The sequence below is a fragment of the Triplophysa rosa genome, linkage group LG20 (genome assembly GCF_024868665.1).
Source record: "Triplophysa rosa linkage group LG20, Trosa_1v2, whole genome shotgun sequence".
Lineage (NCBI taxonomy): Eukaryota > Metazoa > Chordata > Actinopteri > Cypriniformes > Nemacheilidae > Triplophysa > Triplophysa rosa.
The window spans coordinates 15,554,091-15,574,447 of NC_079909.1; the positions used below are offsets into that span (position 1 = coordinate 15,554,091).

At 38.8% G+C, this 20,357-nt stretch overlaps 2 protein-coding genes across 6 annotated transcripts; one reads left to right on the top strand and one right to left on the bottom strand.

The window, feature by feature from the left end:
- Positions 1 to 1,462: 1,462 nt before the first annotated feature.
- On the top strand, positions 1,463 to 12,754 carry LOC130571091 (syntaxin-10). 4 transcript variants are annotated; one of them, XR_008965051.1, is made up of 9 exons: positions 1,463 to 1,570; positions 3,771 to 3,940; positions 4,126 to 4,220; positions 4,316 to 4,480; positions 4,773 to 4,879; positions 5,283 to 5,377; positions 7,587 to 7,740; positions 7,830 to 7,925; positions 12,122 to 12,754. XR_008965051.1 is itself a non-coding variant. In XM_057361811.1 (7 exons), the coding sequence occupies exons 1-7, from the start codon at positions 1,536 to 1,538 to the stop codon at positions 7,646 to 7,648; spliced, it is 729 nt and encodes a 242-aa protein (XP_057217794.1). In that variant the 5' UTR covers positions 1,463 to 1,535; the 3' UTR covers positions 7,649 to 11,618. The 4 variants fall into 4 exon arrangements, 2 of the variants coding, with proteins under 2 accessions (XP_057217794.1, XP_057217793.1); XR_008965050.1 differs by lacking the exon at positions 12,122 to 12,754 and having other exon boundaries at positions 7,830 to 11,617; XM_057361811.1 differs by lacking the exon at positions 12,122 to 12,754 and having other exon boundaries at positions 7,587 to 11,618.
- On the bottom strand, positions 5,988 to 19,754 carry nacc1b (nucleus accumbens associated 1, BEN and BTB (POZ) domain containing b). Of its 2 annotated transcripts, none has more exons than XM_057361808.1 (5): positions 19,355 to 19,754; positions 15,808 to 16,775; positions 15,129 to 15,414; positions 14,305 to 14,402; positions 5,988 to 13,717 (listed from the first exon to the last, which is right to left on the bottom strand). In XM_057361808.1, the coding sequence occupies exons 2-5, from the start codon at positions 16,748 to 16,750 to the stop codon at positions 13,413 to 13,415; spliced, it is 1,632 nt and encodes a 543-aa protein (XP_057217791.1). In that variant the 5' UTR covers positions 16,751 to 16,775; positions 19,355 to 19,754; the 3' UTR covers positions 5,988 to 13,412. The 2 variants fall into 2 exon arrangements, with proteins under 2 accessions (XP_057217791.1, XP_057217792.1); XM_057361809.1 differs by lacking the exon at positions 19,355 to 19,754 and adding an exon at positions 18,347 to 19,290.
- Positions 19,755 to 20,357: the final 603 nt, after the last annotated feature.

Consider the following 20,357-nt stretch of genomic DNA (forward strand, 5'->3'; position numbering starts at 1 on the left):
CTGTCAGAGATGGGGGAGGAAGTAAAGGAGAATAGTGTTAATGAAGGAAAGGGAGAGGGGACTAGACGACCGGATCTCAACCCTATACCCGCAAAAAAGGCACATGGGAATCCATTAATTTAGCACACTCCTTTCTAAAATTCACAGACACGGTCACTTACCAATTTGAGCTTTATGCAAATCTAGGACAGTTACTTAAGAAAATTAATTTTAAGGCCTGGGCTGCAACAAAGAAAATTCTATTTTGACACAATGATAAAAAACATGAAAATCTTGTTATTGAGTCAGGGATGAGAGAATGTATTGTTCATACAATTATTTTATTACTGAGATAATGCAAGAACTGGGATTATCTGGCTGCAAATTTACAGATTCTTATTATGACGGACTGATAACACAGTTACTCAAAACCAATTGCACAGATTTTTCACTGCACATTGAGATTTAGTTATTGACAAAAAAAATGAAGAGAAATGATTTCAGATGATTCAGGTTTGTGGTTTATTAATGGCAATATCAGAAAACTTTTCATGTGTTATCTTCACCTGTAGTTAACGGGATAGTTCACCCAACAATAAAAATTCTGTCATCATTTACTCACCTTCAAGTTGTTCCAAATCGGGGTACATTCCTTTGTTCTGATGAACACAGAGAAAGATATTTGAAAGAATGCTTATAACCAAAAAGGACTCAATTGACTATACCATAGTAGGAAAAACTACTTTACTTTATATATATATTTTGTTCTATTGAAGGTATTTTGAAGAATGTAGGAAAGCAAACAATTCTGGGGCACTTTTAACTACCATTGTAATTGTTCCTACTTTGGTAGTCAATGGGGTTCAAGAACTGTTTGGTTAAAAGCATTTGTCCAAATATCTTTTGCTGTGTTCAACCAAATACATTTTTATACAGGTTTGGAACAACCAGAGAGTAAGTAATTCATGACAGAATTTTCATTTTTGGGTGAACTATCCCTTTAATTACATGAAAACTCAAATGGGGTTTTGAAATTGCTCTTCAAACTGATTAACAAAGTAAAAAGCCCAGGTCTGTAAGATAAATAATTCTATTCAATATTTACTAATACATATATATAGTTATATATACAGTTATTTTTCTCTTGCAAAGACCATATTATTGAACTACATATGAAGAGTTTGGTTCCAAAATGAGATAACTCCGTTTTTAAAACCAATACATATCAATCGAACTGCACTTGGTTTGTTTTGATTTAAGCCATAATAACTAAAAAAATACAGCAAACTAACACGATAAAACGTAATAAAAACATGATAACATGATAAAAATCATGATTTTTGAAATATTTTTAAAACAGAGTTATCTCATTTTTGGAACCAAACTCTTCGTATATATATATATATATAAAACTGTTTTGAAATATGCATACTTAAACCTTTCATTATAAAGACTAGACTATAAACACTTTTATTTTGAAAGCGTACACTTACAGACTTTTAATATAGAATGCCTTGCCTTTAACTTCACGTAGCTCCCGCAACAGAGGGGCTAATATGTCGATGGAAGATCCTTTTTTCGTAGTTAAAGGGTAAGCAAAATGTTCTTTCTTTGCTCCACGTCGATGTCTGTCTTCTCCGTTTTCTATCAGAGAGATGTTTGTCATGTAACGTTAAGTTAGTCAGAGTAAGTAATACGGGTGAAGCTCTACCATCAGTACATGTAGCTCCAGTTTAATGTCACACTATGAGTGTTTTCATGTTATTTTAACATCATTACTCTGTAAATGTGTAACCTTTACATGAATAAAACGGTTTCTGGTGTTAAATCGAGTATGAAGGGTTAGCTGGTGGTAGTTGACAGGTTGTTTTTTGTTTAGAATAAACACTGATTTGTGTCCAGCAGTTTGCTGATGTTTCTTTCACTGTACAAATAAATCAGATATGTTGTAAAAAAAAGCACAATTTATGGACAGTTTTCCTGTAGCTCAGTGGTAAGAGCATGGCAAGGTCATGGGTTCGATCCCAGTGTGTTGCACATACTTAGAAACAAATGTATAGGATAATGCAATGTAAGTCGCTTTGGATAAAAGCGTCTGCCAAATGCATAAATGTAAATGTACATTCTTGCACTGTAACAGTTATTGGCATCTAGTTGTTTACTGTTGATAAACACATTTCATTGAACTCATTTCAAGTACAGGTGCTGGTCATATAATTAGAATATCATCAAAAAGTTGATTTATTTCACTAATTCCATTCAAAAAGTGAAACTTGTATATTATATTCATTCATTACACACAGACTGATACATTTCAAATGTTTATTTCTTTTAATTTGATGATTATAACTGACAACTAATGAAAATCCCAAATTCAGTATCTCAGAATATTAGAATATTATTTAAGACCAATACAAAGAAAGGATTTTTAGAAATCTTGGCCAACTGAAAAGTATGAACATGAAAAGTATGAGCATGTACAGCACTCAATACTTAGTCGGGGCTCCTTTTGCCTGAATTACTGCAGCAATGCGGCGTGGCATGGAGTGGATCAGTCTGTGGCACTGCTCAGGTGTTATGAGAGCCCAGGTTGCTCTGATAGTGGCCTTCAGTTCTTCTGCATTGTTGGGTCTGGCATATCGCATCTTCCTCTTCACAATACCCCATAGATTTTCTATGGGTTAAGGTCAGGCGAGTTTGCTGGCCAATTAAGAACAGGGATACCATGGTCCTTAAACCAGGTACTGGTAGCTTTGGCACTGTGTGCAGGTGCCAAGTCCTGTTGGAAAATGAAATCTGCATCTCCATAAAGTTGGTCAGCAGCAGGAAGCATGAAGTGCTCTAAAACTTCCTGGTATATGGCTGCGTTGACCTTGGACCTCAGAAAACACAGTGGACCAACACCAGCAGATGACATGGCTCCCCAAACCATCACTGACTGTGGAAACTTTACACTGGACCTCAAGCAACGTGGATTCTGTGCCTCTCCTCTCTTCCTCCATACTCTGGGACCCTGATTTCCAAAGGAAATGCAAAATTTACTTTCATCAGAGAACATAACTTTGGACCACTCAGCAGCAGTCCAGTCCTTTTTGTCTTTAGCCCAGGCGAGACGCTTCTGATGCTTCCTGCTGCTGACCAACTTTATGGAGATGCAGATTTCATTTTCCAACAGGACTTGGCACTTGCACACAGTGCCAAAGCTACCAGTACCTGGTTTAAGGACCATGGTATCCCTGTTCTTAATTGGCCAGCAAACTCGCCTGACCTTAACCCATAGAAAATCTATGGGGTATTGTGAAGAGGAAGATGCGATATGCCAGACCCAACAATGCAGAAGAACTGAAGGCCACTATCAGAGCAACCTGGGCTCTCATAACACCTGAGCAGTGCCACAGACTGATCGACTCCATGCCACGCCGCATTGCTGCAGTAATTCAGGCAAAAGGAGCCCCAACTAAGTATTGAGTGCTGTACATGCTCATACTTTTCATGTTCATACTTTTCAGTTGGCCAAGATTTCTAAAAATCCTTTCTTTGCATTGGTCTTAAATAATATTCTAATATTCTGAGATACTGAATTTGGGGTTTTCATTAGTTGTCAGTTATAATCATCAAATTAAAAGAAATAAACATTTGAAATATATCAGTCTGTGTGTAATGAATGAATATAATATACAAGTTTCACTTTTTGAATGGAATTAGTGAAATAAATCAACTTTTTGATGATATTCTAATTATATGACCAGCACCTGCAAAGTGAGTTCACAGTGTATTGTTGTCTCTGGCAGTGAGGTGCAGAAAGCCCTGTCCAAAGCACAGGGGCTGTATGACCGCTGGGAGGAGCTTCTCCAGGATGAGACACCCGTCAGTCGAGATGAGCTGGACTGGAGCACCAATGAACTTCGTAACTGCCTGAGAGCCATCGATTGGGACTTAGAGGACTTGCATGAAACCATTAGTATCCTTTTAGATGAGGGAAGGAGAAAGAACGAAAGCAAAGATGAGTATCGAGGATTTGAAAGGATTTATAGAAAATGCACCTGTCAAAAGGCAATCATGAGACTGAGAGTTAACATAGTGAGTGTAGACTTCTCAGTATCTTTCTGTTGGCAGAATTGTTTTTATAATCCTTGACCGTATCAGGTATTGTGGAAGCAAACCCTGGGAAGTTCCGTCTAGGAGAGCATGAACTACAGGAGAGGAAAGACTTTGTGGAGCGAACGCGGAAATCTGTCCAGGTGCCAATCGTGCTCTTATTTGTACTCATTTTGCATTGTGTCTTTGTATTTTTGTATGCACATGTATGCATTTATGAGCATGTATATGTGTGTAGCTGATGAAGGATCAGCTCGCCAGTCCTTCGGCCGTGGCCCAGGCAGAGAGGAAGAACAAACAGGCTCTGCTGGGGGCCACAGCAAAAGATCGCCATGCCGGCCTGGAGCCCCATCTGGTGTCTGCAAACTCCAGATACATTGAGGAGCAACAGGAACAACAGCAGGTAAACACACAGTGGTCAAAACCGTTTAGACATTTTAAATAAAAGTTGATGTTAAAATAATGAACGTAATTCAGTTCAGTTCAGTTTTAAAGGGATAAATTGTTTTGTTTCTTAGTTTATTCCTAATTATATTATTAGCCTAACATTTTAAGTGAAACGTTTATTTTTAGTCTTTAAAGTTTATGAACTGAAACACAGAATAATCACAGTGTAATAAAAAGCATCTTAGAGAGAAGTGTTCATAAATGTAAATAATAATTTATAATACTCTCCTCATTGTCTGTCTGTGTAGCTGATCATGCAGGACCAGGACGAGAAGTTGGAGTTGGTATCCGGCAGTATCCGTGTCTTAAAGGACATGTCCAACAGGATAGGAGACGAGCTGGATGAGCAGTCTGTGTAAGTCAAGAACACATGAACAGTTGGTAGAGAACAATGCTAAAAAACACCAAAGTCATGTGCTAACCCTAACCCTAGCTTACAAATATACAGACGTGTTGTATGTTATTATTACACGGCTCGTTGGAATGCTTGATTCTGATTGGCCAATTGCCACATTTACAGGTTCGTTATTCACAGATAACAACTTCTCAAAACTAATAACACACGGTAACCAAATCATTTTGACAGGTTTTTTTTGACAATTTAAATATAAAGTAAATATGTCTTTTAATAACATATGTGACATTATATTTACAAATACCTAAATTTATACCTGATCACACTGTTGGGACTTATTTATGCTATAACAACCTGTACATTATCCTTTTATGTGTCTTTGTTAATGTGTGTGTTTTTCTAGTATGCTTGGTGAATTTAGTGAGGAAATGGACCAGACCGGTTCTAGAATGGACTCTGTGTTGAAGAAAATGGAGAAGGTTTCACACATGACCAGCAGTAAGTGCTCGTCTCTTTACTGTGTGTTTCTCATAGCACATTATCATACAGTAGGACAGCAACTGAAAACATACTGATGCATGAGAAGTATTGCAATATCATAATACTCAAGCATGTGGCATCCAAATGTACACAATCATAAATTCAACTGAATGTTTTTTTATCTCTGCATAAAAGTACAAATGTTACGATTTTGTTGGGCTGCTCAAACCTTTTCCATCTGATTCACATTGTGTCACACAAGCAGGGAACTTTTTTTACTTTATTGCTAATCTTGGTCAGGTTTGGCATCAATTGTCTTTTTAAGAAATGCCAGCCTGAACCTTACATTTTCTAAGAAGGTTTGTTGTCTTACCTGTAGCTCTCTTCTGTGATAAATACCAGTGGTCTGATGTGTCTGTAATCTGCAGGTCGGAGGCAGTGGTGTGCTATCGGAGTTCTTGTAATCATTCTGATTGTGGTGCTCATCCTGTTTTACGCAATTTAAACCAGACTTTGTTCCAGTTTGGCCTTTCACATGTCAGAATCCTGTTTGAAGAGTTTGAAGAGGAAAAAACACAGATTTGTCCACATTTCCTTAAGTTTTTCTTTGTGAGAAAGAGATCTGCTATTTTTATATTCCTCCCTTGCCTTTTGTTTTTATCTATAACCCAAATGTTTATTTCCGACTCTCCCTGTTTCTTCGACTGCCTTGGATTCGACTCCAGAAGGTGCTGAGATGGAAGTTAACAGTTATATTTCTTCATTTTTTTATTGTGGTACAAAGATGTGTCGTGGTGAGGTGTTTGATATTGCCTTGTTTTCTCTTTATGTTTTATTTTAGTTTTCAAATTGATCAGATCGTGATATGTATGCCCTTCAAAGACACTTGCATTAGTGGTTGGTTTCCAAAACCAAAAGTGGATGATATCAATATGCAGTTAAAGCACAATGTAACCCTATGAATCTGTAATGGTCACTGGAAGATCTTTTATAAAAACCCTGTTTTTTTATAAAAACCCATACAGGACCATATATATAACAGTGATTAAGAAGCTTATTCAACAGAGTTTCATAAAGAGTTTAAAAGAGGTCAACAGACAATTTGCACAGTTTGCCCTTCCTTCGTGGATTTATCTTACATCTTTATTGCATCATCTTTGCAGTCTTAACAAATAACATCTTGCTGACATTTTTATGGCGGGAAAAGTCACCTAACTTGCCTGCACTTGAACTCTTGAATTTTCCTGGAAGTGCTGCATGCCGAAGCATTTAGCTTTAAATTTTAATTTAACGAGTAACTTTGTACATTTGACTGTAAGGTTGGGACGTTTTAACAGAGACATTCTTCAAAGCTTTCACTTCATGCTGCAGTGGTATTTCATACTAAAATAAAATTTTAAAGGAACGTGCTGGTAGCCAAAGTTTTTAAGTAATCGCAGTCTAAAGCAGTGAGATACAATGTATGTTCTGGTAATGACTGATATTAACTGTCTGTGCTCCTTACAGGCCCCACGATCATCCGTTAACAGTTATTGACCTTCTGTCGTTGCAAGAGATTGGATGTTATAACGTGCCCGTCTGTCTGTGGGCATGATATCGAGCATATTGTACTCATGTTCTTGTGCCAATGAGTTGCTTCCAAATCAAAGTGTAAGGACACTATGTGTCTGTGGGTGAATGTACGTTGTTTAATATAAAGCCCATGTTAAACCTTGTCTTATTTCAGTTGCATTTGTGCATTCATACAAGATTTTGGAACCCTTAAAAACGATATAATCTACTTCTGTAAGCCTTAATGATTGTCAATACCCACTGTCATTCAATAAGTGGAACATTACTAAACGTTTTACCTCTTACATGCCTATTTCGGGAGATTTGGTACGCATTTGATTTTAACGTGTAAAGCAATGACTGGTGTCATTTATGTGCTGCCTAAGTATGAAGATTGAATTCGAATTCCCTTGTCATTTGTATTTGTAAGCATTTTCTTACGACTGTATTATATGAAATGTTTGCCTTGCCTATATTGGCACCTTGGGGACTCCAGATGGGTTACTGAATAAAGTATATGCATTTGACACACATTCTCATTTTTTAGATGAATGATACATTAAAACAACCAACCAAAATGTTTCTTTGTTACAAACCTTTTTATTAAGATATTCCGATTTTTCCCATGTTTTTTTACAGTAGTTAATGTGCAATTTTCTTTCTTGTTGGGTCACAGTAAAGGAATCCACAAAGTTATTGGCACTTGGAACACAGAGGAAACACGGGCATGTACTTTAGGATGGGGTGAAGGGTACAGAGGTTTTGACATCAGTAGACACTACTGCATTTATTTCCAAAAAGCAGTTTTCTGGTGAATAACATCTCATGCTGTGAGTGCACATTTAACAATTAATAGTGTTTCCATGTATAATGTACAGTATGTATATAGATATTTGCATTTACATATGTATCTCCATAGATCTATAGTGGAAAAAATAGCTGCAGGGTCCCTGTGACCACACCAGAGACATGCTCTCCGTTGCCACGGTGATGAAGCTCCCCAGCCCCTGGTGAGGTATAAATCTACCACATTCCAAATCCTAAGCATCTGTGCAATTCACATCTATTAGTTGTTTAAAGATCATGAGAAGTAGCACCATCAGCTCACAGAGTCTACCACAACACATCGTCTGTATCAGGGCCACGGGAGGTATGGCTAAAGGTGTAGGGAGGTAGATCCACACACCTACTTGTGTGTGTATGTGCATTGGTCTCTGGTGGCCAGGGACGAGCATTATATCAAGTTCGATATCTGTAAGTCTTTGAGGTTGCCAGCAGCGCAGATGCGCACAGAACTGGGTAAACGTACATTGAACGGCAAGTAGGAAAGGTAGAACGATGAAGGTCAAGTTGCATGATTGACATCTTATAAAAAGGATGACATTCCTGATTGAAAGCCCAGATTTAAAGAGGTACGTTTTCTTCAGAGGTCTTTAGATTCTGCTCTATTCTTGTTCGCATACTCTTCCCTATACCCACAATGCCTTATCTCAATAAGAAAAATAAATGTAAAAATAAACGAAATGTAAAATTGCCGAAACAGCTAGTGAGGCAGAGAGAAAATCAAGGTGCTGTGGAACTGCTTTACAAGTTTCCCTCTGCCTCACTGTCATGGGATGATCAACAGATAAACAGAAAACAATTCAAACATGTTATCTTACATTATTCTGTGGCCGCAGGTTTTTGGAGAGTTGGTTTTTTGATCATCAATAACTTTGAAATGGTAAAAAAAGCCTGCTATCCTATAGGGGTCACGTCACTTCTTTCCTTCCTTACAAACAGTCATTTAATAATTATATCATGATAAAAAGCATCATAGTTGAAATTCATAAAGTGTCAATCAAGAGAAAAGATTCTTTCTTTCCTCTGTTAGGATTATTATCTCAGATTATAATAGCTACTTGCAAATCCTCATATTGGCCAGCTGCTTATAAAGTGTCATTTTAAATATTGATTGATTTGATCGTCACACTTGCAAACATCATCTAAGACGATTCATTCTAGTTATAAATACTGGCATTTTATATTTGGCAGTTAAGAACATTCCCACTAGAAACTTTCTTTTGGTCAGGGGTTATTCAATTCAAAATAAAAAAACAAGAATGTAATTCTTCAAGTTAAATAACAAGCTGTCAAACTGCAGCCTTTCAACACCGATGAACCGCATAGCAGTTCCTTTCCTCACCGGCAGACTTTATTAAAGATTCCCACCAGGTGGCGCATTTCTCTATGTCAACAGCATGAGAGGCAGTACCAACATCATTTAAAGATTCTCTTCATCAGCAAAACATTTCAATACAAAATTGCTTTAAGACATAAGGGCGTGCATAAAAACAACCACCATCTCTTGTTGTTTTCTCTTTATCCCGTAAACCTCATCTCCTTCAGACTCGTGGCCCCCACCTCAGAAATAACATTTCAACACAGTAAAATACTCTCTAAACTAATCTAATACCCTTCCCAGCGCTTCAGTTTTATAAATGCAAAAATATGGCGTCCTCTTCTAGCTTCTGTACATTTCATGTTCCTTTACAAAATACTTAGCAGGTCTACAATCTATGTTAAAAATGAGTAGCATCTCTCAATGGCCAAGCACTACACTCTATACTTGAGTATAAAAACAAAATCAAACCATAAAAAAGTTGTTTGTGTCTTAACCCAAAGGGTAAATCATCTCTTGTTCTGCTTGACTTGCACGATACTCATAAACACTTTACTCTCAATAGCTTAACTCATGCTTCACCCTCTGAATTAAAGGTACTGCATCAGAGACCGCAAGCGGCAGATGCAGGTCCCTGGTCGGACCCCTATATGAAATAGTTCCACTTAATCTCATCTCATCGGCTTCAGGTGATACGCAAAACATTCCTAGCATATCATGTTAAAATGAGAATGAGGACACGTTGAGAATATTACAAATGCAGCCCCTATGAACATGCGTGCTTGCTGGTCCCTGTGTTTCCCGACTATGTTCATAACAGTTAGGAAACATCGGTCTTATCTAGCTGTACCTCGGAGGATCCAGCTCCTCATTCCATTTGAGATGACGAAATGGTTATATTTGACATTTTCTATTTAAAAAAGGTGTTCAAAAACAGTAAACCATTTTAACATGCATCTGTTGTTTGGACAGAGGATTGGCACTCATTCAAACACACATCAGATCGTGTTTGTATTCGCATTTAGTTGCTTTCACTATTTTCCAAGTGCCAAAATTGGTTTCAAAGTCGGGCTGTTGAGAAACAGGAGGAGCACAATAGGATCATCAGGAATGCGTATTAAAATGTAAATAAGGTGAATGTAAAGACGACATTGAAGAAAACGAAAGCAGACTAATCTGATTAAGATTTCAATGAGATTTAATTGTTTGTTTCGTTAATGTCTGATGCCTCCATTTGGGCAACGGCTCACTGCACTAGTTGTGTGTGTAAGACTCTGTGTGCGTGTGTGTGTGTTTGAGCATCCATCTCTTCGCCAATCCATACCCTCCCCTTTCTGCTTGCGTCTGCACTGCATATCCCTTACTGAGTCAGACAAAAACAAACAGAGCTCTGTGATCTCTGCATACACACATACCAGCCACCCGCCCATCACATACACACACACACACACACCAACACCAACACCACCCACGCACCCTTTCAGACGTGCATTTGGCACATGAAAACCAGACATACACGCATATTTCAGAATAAAAAAAGGGACGCACAAACGCTCCCTCCCACAGACACGCACATTCAAACAAGTGCACCATCATCACAGTCTTTGGTGTCTCTCTCTCTTTGCATGAACATGTAGACATTAGCGCACGTCTCCAAAAATGGAAACGGCTCGAACGCAAAAAGGAGCAGAGCACGCATGCATGCAGACTAACCAGACGTTCTGAACCCACAATCCCTTTCTCTTCTGTGTCGAGCACTGGCTGCGTCAAACTCCCAGCCAGAAACTTTACATCTTTTATGGCAATTCTGAACAGTTCTGTGCAAATTTCTCACCCTCATTCGATCTGTGATTTGTGCAGTCTCTTGGGACCACGCTGCCTGCTTTTCTACCATGGCCTGGTCCAGTGCATTTGATTAACAAACGTGAGCTGCCATCTTTTAACAAACCTTCTTTTAAAGAAATTGAAATCTTTTGAAACACACAAATACAGGGTCTATGCCTTTTTTAAAAATATTGTTTAATATTGGGACTAGGGCTGGGTGATATACAATTCACAATGATTCTGGTAGTGATAATAAATTGAAGAATATAAATTGCTAGATGAATTGTTGCAAGAGAAAAGTAGGCGGATGAGTATATACACTTGAAGAATGATTGAGAGAACTGTATAATCAGGCTCCTCCCGAACCTACATTTAAAACGGTTTTAAAGGTCCAGTGTATGAAATTTAGTGCCATCTAGCGGTGAGGTTACAAATTGTAACCAAGCGCTCACTCCATCCCTCCCTTTCAAAGCACTATATGGTGACTGACACAGCACTAAGATGTTGTCACGTTTTCGCCGAAGGAGATAACGTATTTACGAAACGCGCTCTGTAGAGCAGTTTGTCCGTTTAGGGCTACTGTAGAAACAACATGGCGAATTCCATGCAAGGGGACCCGCGGTGTATGTAGATAGAAATAGCTCATTCTAAGGTAATAAAAACATAACGCTTCATTATGTACGGTCTTTATACACCTCTGAAGACAGTTATGTATATTATATTGCATTTCTATCAATAGATCCTCCAAAAAATGACACACTGTTCCTTTAAATGTTGAAAATATAAAATTCATTTCTGTCAATCAGTTCAACTCTTCAATTTTTTTCCAAATCTAATTCATTAACATTTGTGTCAATCCATAAAATATAACAGGACATTTTTCACACATGATGTCTTAATGTAAAAACATATTTGATTGAAATAATTTCTTTAATTGAAAAGCAACTACAAATACTAAAAGGCTAAGAAACGTTCTGCTATATCACCCAGCCCTAACTGTGACTACTGGTGTGTTCAAAGTGTTTTTGGCTTGATCTTGTTCACACGTCCAACCAGTCTTTCTTCAGCCCTAACCGAAGCCAAACGTTACAGTCCACCATCACACGTTACATTTCCTAAAAAACGCAAGTGTGCTTCAAATCCCTGAAGGTTCAGGTCATGCTTTTGGTGTCTTAAAGTGTGCTAATGGTCTCTAACCTAAACATACTCTTCTGACTCTGTTTCAGCTTCTGATGTCACGGTCATCCGCTCTCATCTCCAGATCCAGGATTAAAACTGCTTTTTTGTGTGAAAATAAAGTACTTGAAGAACAACTTCATTGAAAAATGAAACATCACCATCGACCGAGACACTTAAAACTGGCTTTTCAAATGACCATTAAATACAACTTACATAACAGCATCCACTTTAGTGGTTCACAAGCACTGCAGCTGAAGGACTAATGGCTGTTCAGTGCCAGTTTCTAATACTTCACTCGGCCCATTTCATCAAGACATTAAATGTGTCACACATGCTCGGGTGTAGCATGTCAGAATGCGTCACGCAGCAGAATGCGCCACGCACATGTGATAGATGCATGAAGCAATCAGGTGTAAGATCATAAACTGCAGCTGCTACATACACGGACGCCAGTCCAACGATATATTCTGTCTGTACACACACAGCTATGGTTTACTCTAAACACACACAAAAGACTATGTTTGGGAATGTCTTGGGGATTAATTGCTTTCCAAGTATATGACAGCAATAAACTTGCCAATTTGTTAAAACTAAATAAAAAACGACATTAAACCTTGGTAATATACCAAAATAAAATATCTAACATTATTTTTGGATTTTGCTAATGCAAAAAACATGCACATTTCATTTTTCCCTTAAAACTTTCAAGTGGACAACACATCACACATTTTGTTGATTCCAAAGGTGAGAATCTCGCACAGACCCTCAATATCACACAACAGTAGTTTCAAATAGAGCAAAGTGGATTCATCTGCGTTTAACAATCATCTGTAACAAACTGCCTCTCATGGGACATTTGGCATTAAAATACTAAAAACATTTAAAATATGAAAGAAAATAAAAGTTCTGATCTGTCTCAGGGTCGACGGGGAGCTCGGTAAAAAGAAGAAATGGTGTCCAGAGAACAGTTATACAGCTACTAAATATTTAAAGATGATCTTAAATCTTATGTTTAACAACAAACTTTCTAGATTCACCAAAAAGGTAAATTCAGAACCAGGACTGTGGCTTCAGCCCTCATTTTCTCCTCTGTCCCCCTCTTTGGAAATGTGTTTCAGCATGGTGAGGAGGACCGACACAAACTCAAAACAGTACAAGCAAACGCTCAACACTCAAACAGAGAAATACAAATGACCAGCTTTGGAAGCAGGATTTCACAACAGTCTTCATTTACATGTTCTCTCTCCAGCATGTTATCAACGCCCAAGGTGAAGGCAAGAAACGCAACAAGGAGAATGAATATCTAAAGTGGCGGCGTCACCATGGATACGTTACTCACTAAAACAAACCGCTACCATCCCCGCTCACCCCTTGCAGGGCATCTGTAGATGACTGGCCAGATTCAGAGGTCGTACCGCCTTCCAGGGATCCCGTTTCAAAGGGGTGGTCAATCCCCAAGCCGTCAGACTCCATTTTGGCAGCGTCTGGAAGAAAGTTAGCATACGCATCGCTTTCTGCCATCAGGAGCTTCAGTTTGGGGATCCAGCTCTTACGTACCACACGACGCGCGTTAGTGCACATGTCTGCGGCGATGGCGTTCATTTCACTTTCCTTGAAACTAGGAGCAAAGTTCTGGCAGTAAACTGGGGACAGAGAGGAAAAAATGGTCATTATTATTGCTTGCTATCAAACCATACAACAAGAAAGTGTTATCTAACACAACATTAAAAAGTTACTGTAGTTTAAAAACACACAAACCAATATATCTCTGCATTTCTACAAACAGAGGCTATGACATTTTACTTTTTTTATGGTAAACGTGTCAAGCTGTCTGGAGTGGTTGCATGTGGCATCTATCTGTGCTAACAAATATAGCCTCAAGCTAACAATGTCAAATATAAAAATTCTAATTAGAGATGCACCGATACTAAATTACTCCATCGATACCAGATTATTCAGAATGATATCTGCCGATGCCAACTCTGAGGATTAAATTATTATTTCTTAACTTTCTGAATGTTAATAATTCATATAATGGCTATCAATATTGAACATCAAACTTGTGATGCTTGTTAACATTTTTTATATACAGAGCACAAATTCATTACATTTTCCTGTCCCCTTTTGATTGACAGGAGAGGACAGGCCCTGATCATTGGCTGTTGTTGAAACTATTGGCCGATATATCAGAGCATCTCTAATCCTAATGCCACAATTATCAATAACTTACACTTAACAGCGTGGAGAACCCGACTGTCCAGCGGTTTGCGGTTCGGGTCATTTGTGGAGGATCGAATTCCTGTCCCACAGCTGTTTGCTAGAGTGCTTCTACAAGAACACGAAACAAGTAGAGTTACATTACACTTGATATATTAAGACCCAACCTGTTGCTTTAAAGCTGAAATCTGTACTTTTTTGGTTAAAAAAACTAAAACCCGTTATTTAGTCATCCAGTCATACAGTCAAGTACGATTTTACATCATTTAACGTTTTTTCCACTCACTTAAAGTACTGTACGTAAAAAAAACTATTTTTTTCTTTTTTAAAGGGATACTTCACCCAAAAATGAAAATTCTTTCATCATTTACTCACCTTCGAGTTGTTCCAAATCTGTATACATTTCTTTGTTCTGACTAACACAGAGAAAGATATTTGGAAGAATGCTTATAACCAAACAGATCTTGCCCCCCATTGACTCCCATAGTAGGAAAAATTACTTTATCATTTTCTTTGTTCTGTTAAACACAAAAGAAGACATTTTGAAGAATGAAACCGTTCTGGGGCACTTTTGACCACCATTGTATTTTTTCCTACTATGGGAGTCAATGGGGGGCAAAATCTGTCTGGTTATAAGCATTCTTCCAAATATCTTTCTCTGTGTTTTATACAGTTTTGGAACAACTCGAAGGTGAGTAAATGATGACAGAATTTTCATTTTTGGGTGAAGTATCCCTTTAAAACAGAGATGGCAACAGAGAGTTAAAAGTTTAATAATTCATTATTTTAAATTCACTACTAATTTGATTTCAATTCGATTTATATGACGTCACTCACCGGTCAAAGAAGGCAGCAAGTAGCCGTCTGAGCAATACTTTGTGCCGTGTGCCTGCGCTTACATGGCAGTTCATCAGCTGAGCTCGTGATATAAAGACACCGGTGCCTGTTACCAGCTCCAGTTTCTCAGCAGAATCCCCTTCTTCATAAAGTTTAACATGACAACGGTTTCCAATCTGTGCAATGAGCTCCGTGGGAAGAGATGCCAGTTCTTGCCGCACTCGAACTCCCCTTCCCCTTGATTCAACTGTGAGGTGGTCCGGAAGGGACTCCACGCGTTCATTGGCTGTATCAGGAACACAAAAGTTATGTTAACAAATGTATTAAAACATGAAGCTGACACACATCCTTAGCCACATTGTGAATTTTCACCCAAAAATTCCATTTCTTTTATTCAGAACATAACATTTTATATTTTGAAGAACATTGGTAACCAAACAACTTTGGACCTCATTGACTTTCATTGTATGGACACAAAAACACATTTCTCAAAATATCTTCTTTTGTGTTCCACAGTAGAAAGAGTCAGATACAGGTTTTGAAACAAATGAGCGTGAGTAAATGATGACAGACTTTTTTATTTTGGGGTGAATCACCCCTCTATTTACAATATTAATAAATAGCTATCAATTTCTAATAATGGTTCAACTATGATGAGTGACCAGCCTCTTTCTCTTACCTGTTGTCCCTACATTCAGCATGCTGTACATAGTGTACATGTTACAGATCTGTCTATACTGCTCTTCTGCCGTCTCCTCTGTAATTTCCTCCTCCTCCTCATCATCATGGTAGGAGATCGGCGAGTCACTTGTGTACATGCTGGGGGTTCCCGGGCTGGTGCCGTCTGGCGTGCTACCGCTGTTGTTGTTATTATTGTTGCTGTTACTCGTACCGCTTCCAGCCAATACAGGTGCACTCTGGGGCAGTGTCCCACTTACCCCGCGTGGCACCTCCTGTGAATAACGGGCAGCTTTCCTAATGCCTCCGCCGCCTCCTGATCCTTCACGACTTCCCCCTTCCCACAGACGCTTCGCGACCGGAGCGCAAACCACCGAATACGCCGATGCTTCATGTAGGGGCTGCTGGGCCTGAGACTGCTGCTCCGTCTTCACCCTGGACACCAACGGAAGTGGCGTGAGGCAGGAGGCGGGGCGAGCCGCTGCTGTGGCCGTTTGCGTAACAGGGCTCTGGGGCTCTGATGAAGGCATTTCTTCCACGTGAAGACCCTGCGAGTCACAACTCGGTGAGCTGACTTTCAGGAAGAACTCCGTGCCCTTTTCCATGATCTGCTGTATCTGCAAGAATCCCGCCGTGTACATTAAGAGAAACTGATCTCCCAAGTTCATGCTTAGTCGGCCGGTGTAGCAGAAACAGAGGATCTGCTGGAAACTCTGAGGCTGAACAGCTGGTGGTAACTCCACAGCAGAGCTCTTGTTGCCGGAGTTGAATATATCTCGAAAGTAGGAGCTGCTGGCAGCCAGGACTGCCCGGTGGGCTTTAAACGTGTGACCCTTCACCACCACTGACACGTCACAATACAGACCCTGAAGCCTTTGTTCATTAAGACATTCTAAAACATTGTTGCCAAAGTTGGGAATCGCCATCTGCAGCATCTGAGCCATATCGTAACGCCCAAAACTACAGGATCTGTGAAAACAAAACAAAATTAGAAATGAATTATTAATAATAATAACAATAATTTATTGTTGTTGTTTATTAATACAACATAATTGTACATTAATAGCTATAATTATTTATTATTTAAATATGATTGTTTTTACATTTTTAATAAATAATATATGCTTATAAAAAAAATATCTAGAAATACAAGTGCCAAAAATGTGCCTTTAAAAAAATCTGGAAGCACCTCACACACACAAGCTGTATATTATCTATTCTTACAGAGGCATAGAGACAGTGGAACGCTCTGTTCCAACTCCAGGGTGAGTGCTTGCAAACTAACAAACAATGTCTCGTGATCATGTAGTCCATAATACAGAAAGAGAAAATGCTCCACAAGAAAACAGACACTCATAATCTATTCCTGATAAAACCGAGAACTAGAGCATATTATGCCTTGTTATATACAACATATAATTTTAAAGTTAATTCTTTTTTAAAACCAAAGACACTTTAGCTCTCTAAGCCAAAGGTCAGCGTTTAAACAACACAACCATTAACATTGAGACAGAAACTGAATACTTATAAGACCTTCATATTTATTAAGATAAATAGACATGCCTGTAATGACTATCCATCTATGGGTCACTTATCAGTCAAGCAGCATTATGACAACCTGCAATTTTATACACCACAGACACAGAGCATGAATGCACATAACATTAAGTAAAAAAAGTACTGTTTCAATATAAGGGTCATCATCATGCAGAAAAGTTGGAATGTTGTGGTGAAGGGGACCCAAGGTCTTCGGGAGACCCACCCAAAAACTTTTTGCCTTAGTCCTTACATTTTTTGTATCTGTTCTGTTATCTTCACAAGCATATGTTTGATTGTATTTAATCTGATGCTATTGTTCACACAACGTTTTAAAATGTCTTTAACAATGCAATCACCAACAAATCTGTATTAAAAATCACAAGATTTGCTAGTAAATAAAAAAGGAATTATGGAAATACACTGCAATGACTAGAAAGTTCCTTTCAACACAATCAAAAACAAGTATGGGCAGTTTCACACTAGCTCTCTTCCCTCTATAAAGGTCGACAATGAGGTCAAAGTAATGCTCATATAAAGCAGATCAAAGATTAGTTTGTTTGAGCAGTAAAGTTATGCATTTACTGTACAAACTATATTGTAAAGATACACTTTAATATTCTTAGTATCCCGAATAATAAAATCGTATTAAATAAAACGAATAAGAAACAGTACCATAATTAGCATAACTGTAAATCTTGATTTGTCCCATCCTCATGCCACATAGTTTAAGGGTTAAAGCTAGTCCATTAGCTACTAGCAGTCACATCATAAAGGAGCAAATAAATATTCTTAAAATGAGGTTTATAAACTTAGTCTTAAACTAACCTTATACTTTTAACAATCGATTATTGATCACAATGAAGCAGCATTAGCGAAAAGTGCCGTTTAAAAATGATCCTCACTATGTGTTTCCCATTCGCTATCGCTATTTCCCAAGAGCAAAATCACAACAGTTTTGATTAAAAATATCATTATTATAAATTGGCAATATAAGATCTCACTGGACTGGTATATGCCGTCGGTGTTTGCGTGATGTGGACGCCAGCTGCAGGACTGCTGTAACCGGTGAGTGTATGTGCCCGCACCGCTGCCCAGCAGGACACGAGCTCCGGGTTGGCACGGGCCCCGGGGGGAAAAGAATCCGAAATAATACCCGACAGCCTTATTTCCACACTTGAAGCGGTGACACTGACCAGACCACGCAGCCAAAAATGCGACACCCTAAAAAATTCTGTCACCAAAATAGTCTAAAAGATTAATTATTTAGGAGCCAACATCCGTTTCTCTCGCCCCCCGTTGGTGCCAATGCAATGCTATAAAATAATGTCGGGTTGAGTTACAGTCCACGGCCACCAGCACACACCGGGATATCTATACCCAAATCGCTTTGAGTCACGCAGCAATTATAAAACGCAGATGTATGCAAACTATAGCTTCTTAAGTATTCATATTTGTCTGCACGGTGGTTGTATATACATAAAATATTCAGTGGATAATTCTACTCCATTTAGCACGACGGGGGAGGCAGGGCTCGGCTCCATATCTTCCCGACATCAACAGGTTATCCCGGGACAAATGCAGCAACTGGGGGTCGAGCCAGTCCCATCCGCAAGACACAATTAACCACTTGACGCCTGAAAGCGTTGAACGTAAATGTAACTCTTAGCGTACAATAACCCTGAAAACAACCTGACAGACGTCTAGAAACGCGTGCTACGATTGCAAGGGATGTTATGACAAAAAAGTTGGAAAGTGGAATAAAAAGACAAAGATGATGCATGCAGCATACGGCCATTTCTCAAGATTGGGTCATTTAAGTGGTTAAACTTTTTGCAAACCCATCCCCCATCCAAAAGCAACTGCACACCTTCACAAAAACAATACCGTATTCTTAAAAATCCCCGTAACGCTCAAAAAATAACTGTCCCGCACTCATCCACCCCCGCGCGCGTGCTCTTTGACCCCACTCAAAGTGCCGTGAACCTCTCGTGCATGCGTAAAAAACTCACCCCCTAGCTTGCAATCGGCTGTAAAGTGTTTCAATGGAGGAGTCAGATTCTTCTCTGTCTCGATCTCTTTCTACTGGCAGCCATTCATCGTGAATATACAGGCAAAGATCTCGAGCGCAGAATTATCGAGGGGTGCATCATTTTTCACCCCCTTCGGGACGCACGTAGAGCACAGAATCGCCGATCAAGTAAATGATATTAAAGTGAAGACCACTTCTGGGTCTCTGTGCATGTAGCCGGTGTATTCCGCGCGCTCTTGACCGATCAGGCGGCACGAGACCCCCGTAGCTCATACTGTAGTGCTGGGAAAGTGAGCTGTGTCTAGACTCCGTACAGGTGAACCCTTAGAGGGGTGTTGGTGCTACGCGCACAGCATGCCAACTCAGCTCTGCATGGCGCACTGAAAAACAGATGCACGTACTAAACGCCCCCTCGTGTAGTGCTAATTGTGGGGAAATTATTGGGGGTATGGGCAGTTAGACTTTATGGAGTTTGACTAGGTTAGAGTTTATGTGCAGATTAAATAAATATGGTGAAGTATGGGGGGTTCAATTAATATCTATTTTATCTTTAAAACTTTAATTTATGTTTTATTTATTTTTGTTATTTATATATAAGTATACAGTACACAAACTCATGAAGGATCAGGAACATAAAAGACAAAAGGGTGCCAGGGTTAATATATTACATAATTTCTTAGGGGAATGTGAAAATAATTCAAACATGACATTTAAGCATCAGCCATACAGAATAATTATGGCTAAAATAATGTTATACAAACCTTAAACATATGCAATGAAAGGTCCATAGTCCTTAGTAATAAAAAGTGTCCACAGCTCTTTCTTTGGTTAAATAGAGTAAATCGCTTAGACACACTGCATATCATAAAATGCACACGCATAAAATATAACATTATTACAGTTCTTTACATTATTATTCATTCCGATGCTTTTTATCATTTATGAAATAAAAAATGTAATACAAAAATGTTGTTTGATATTTT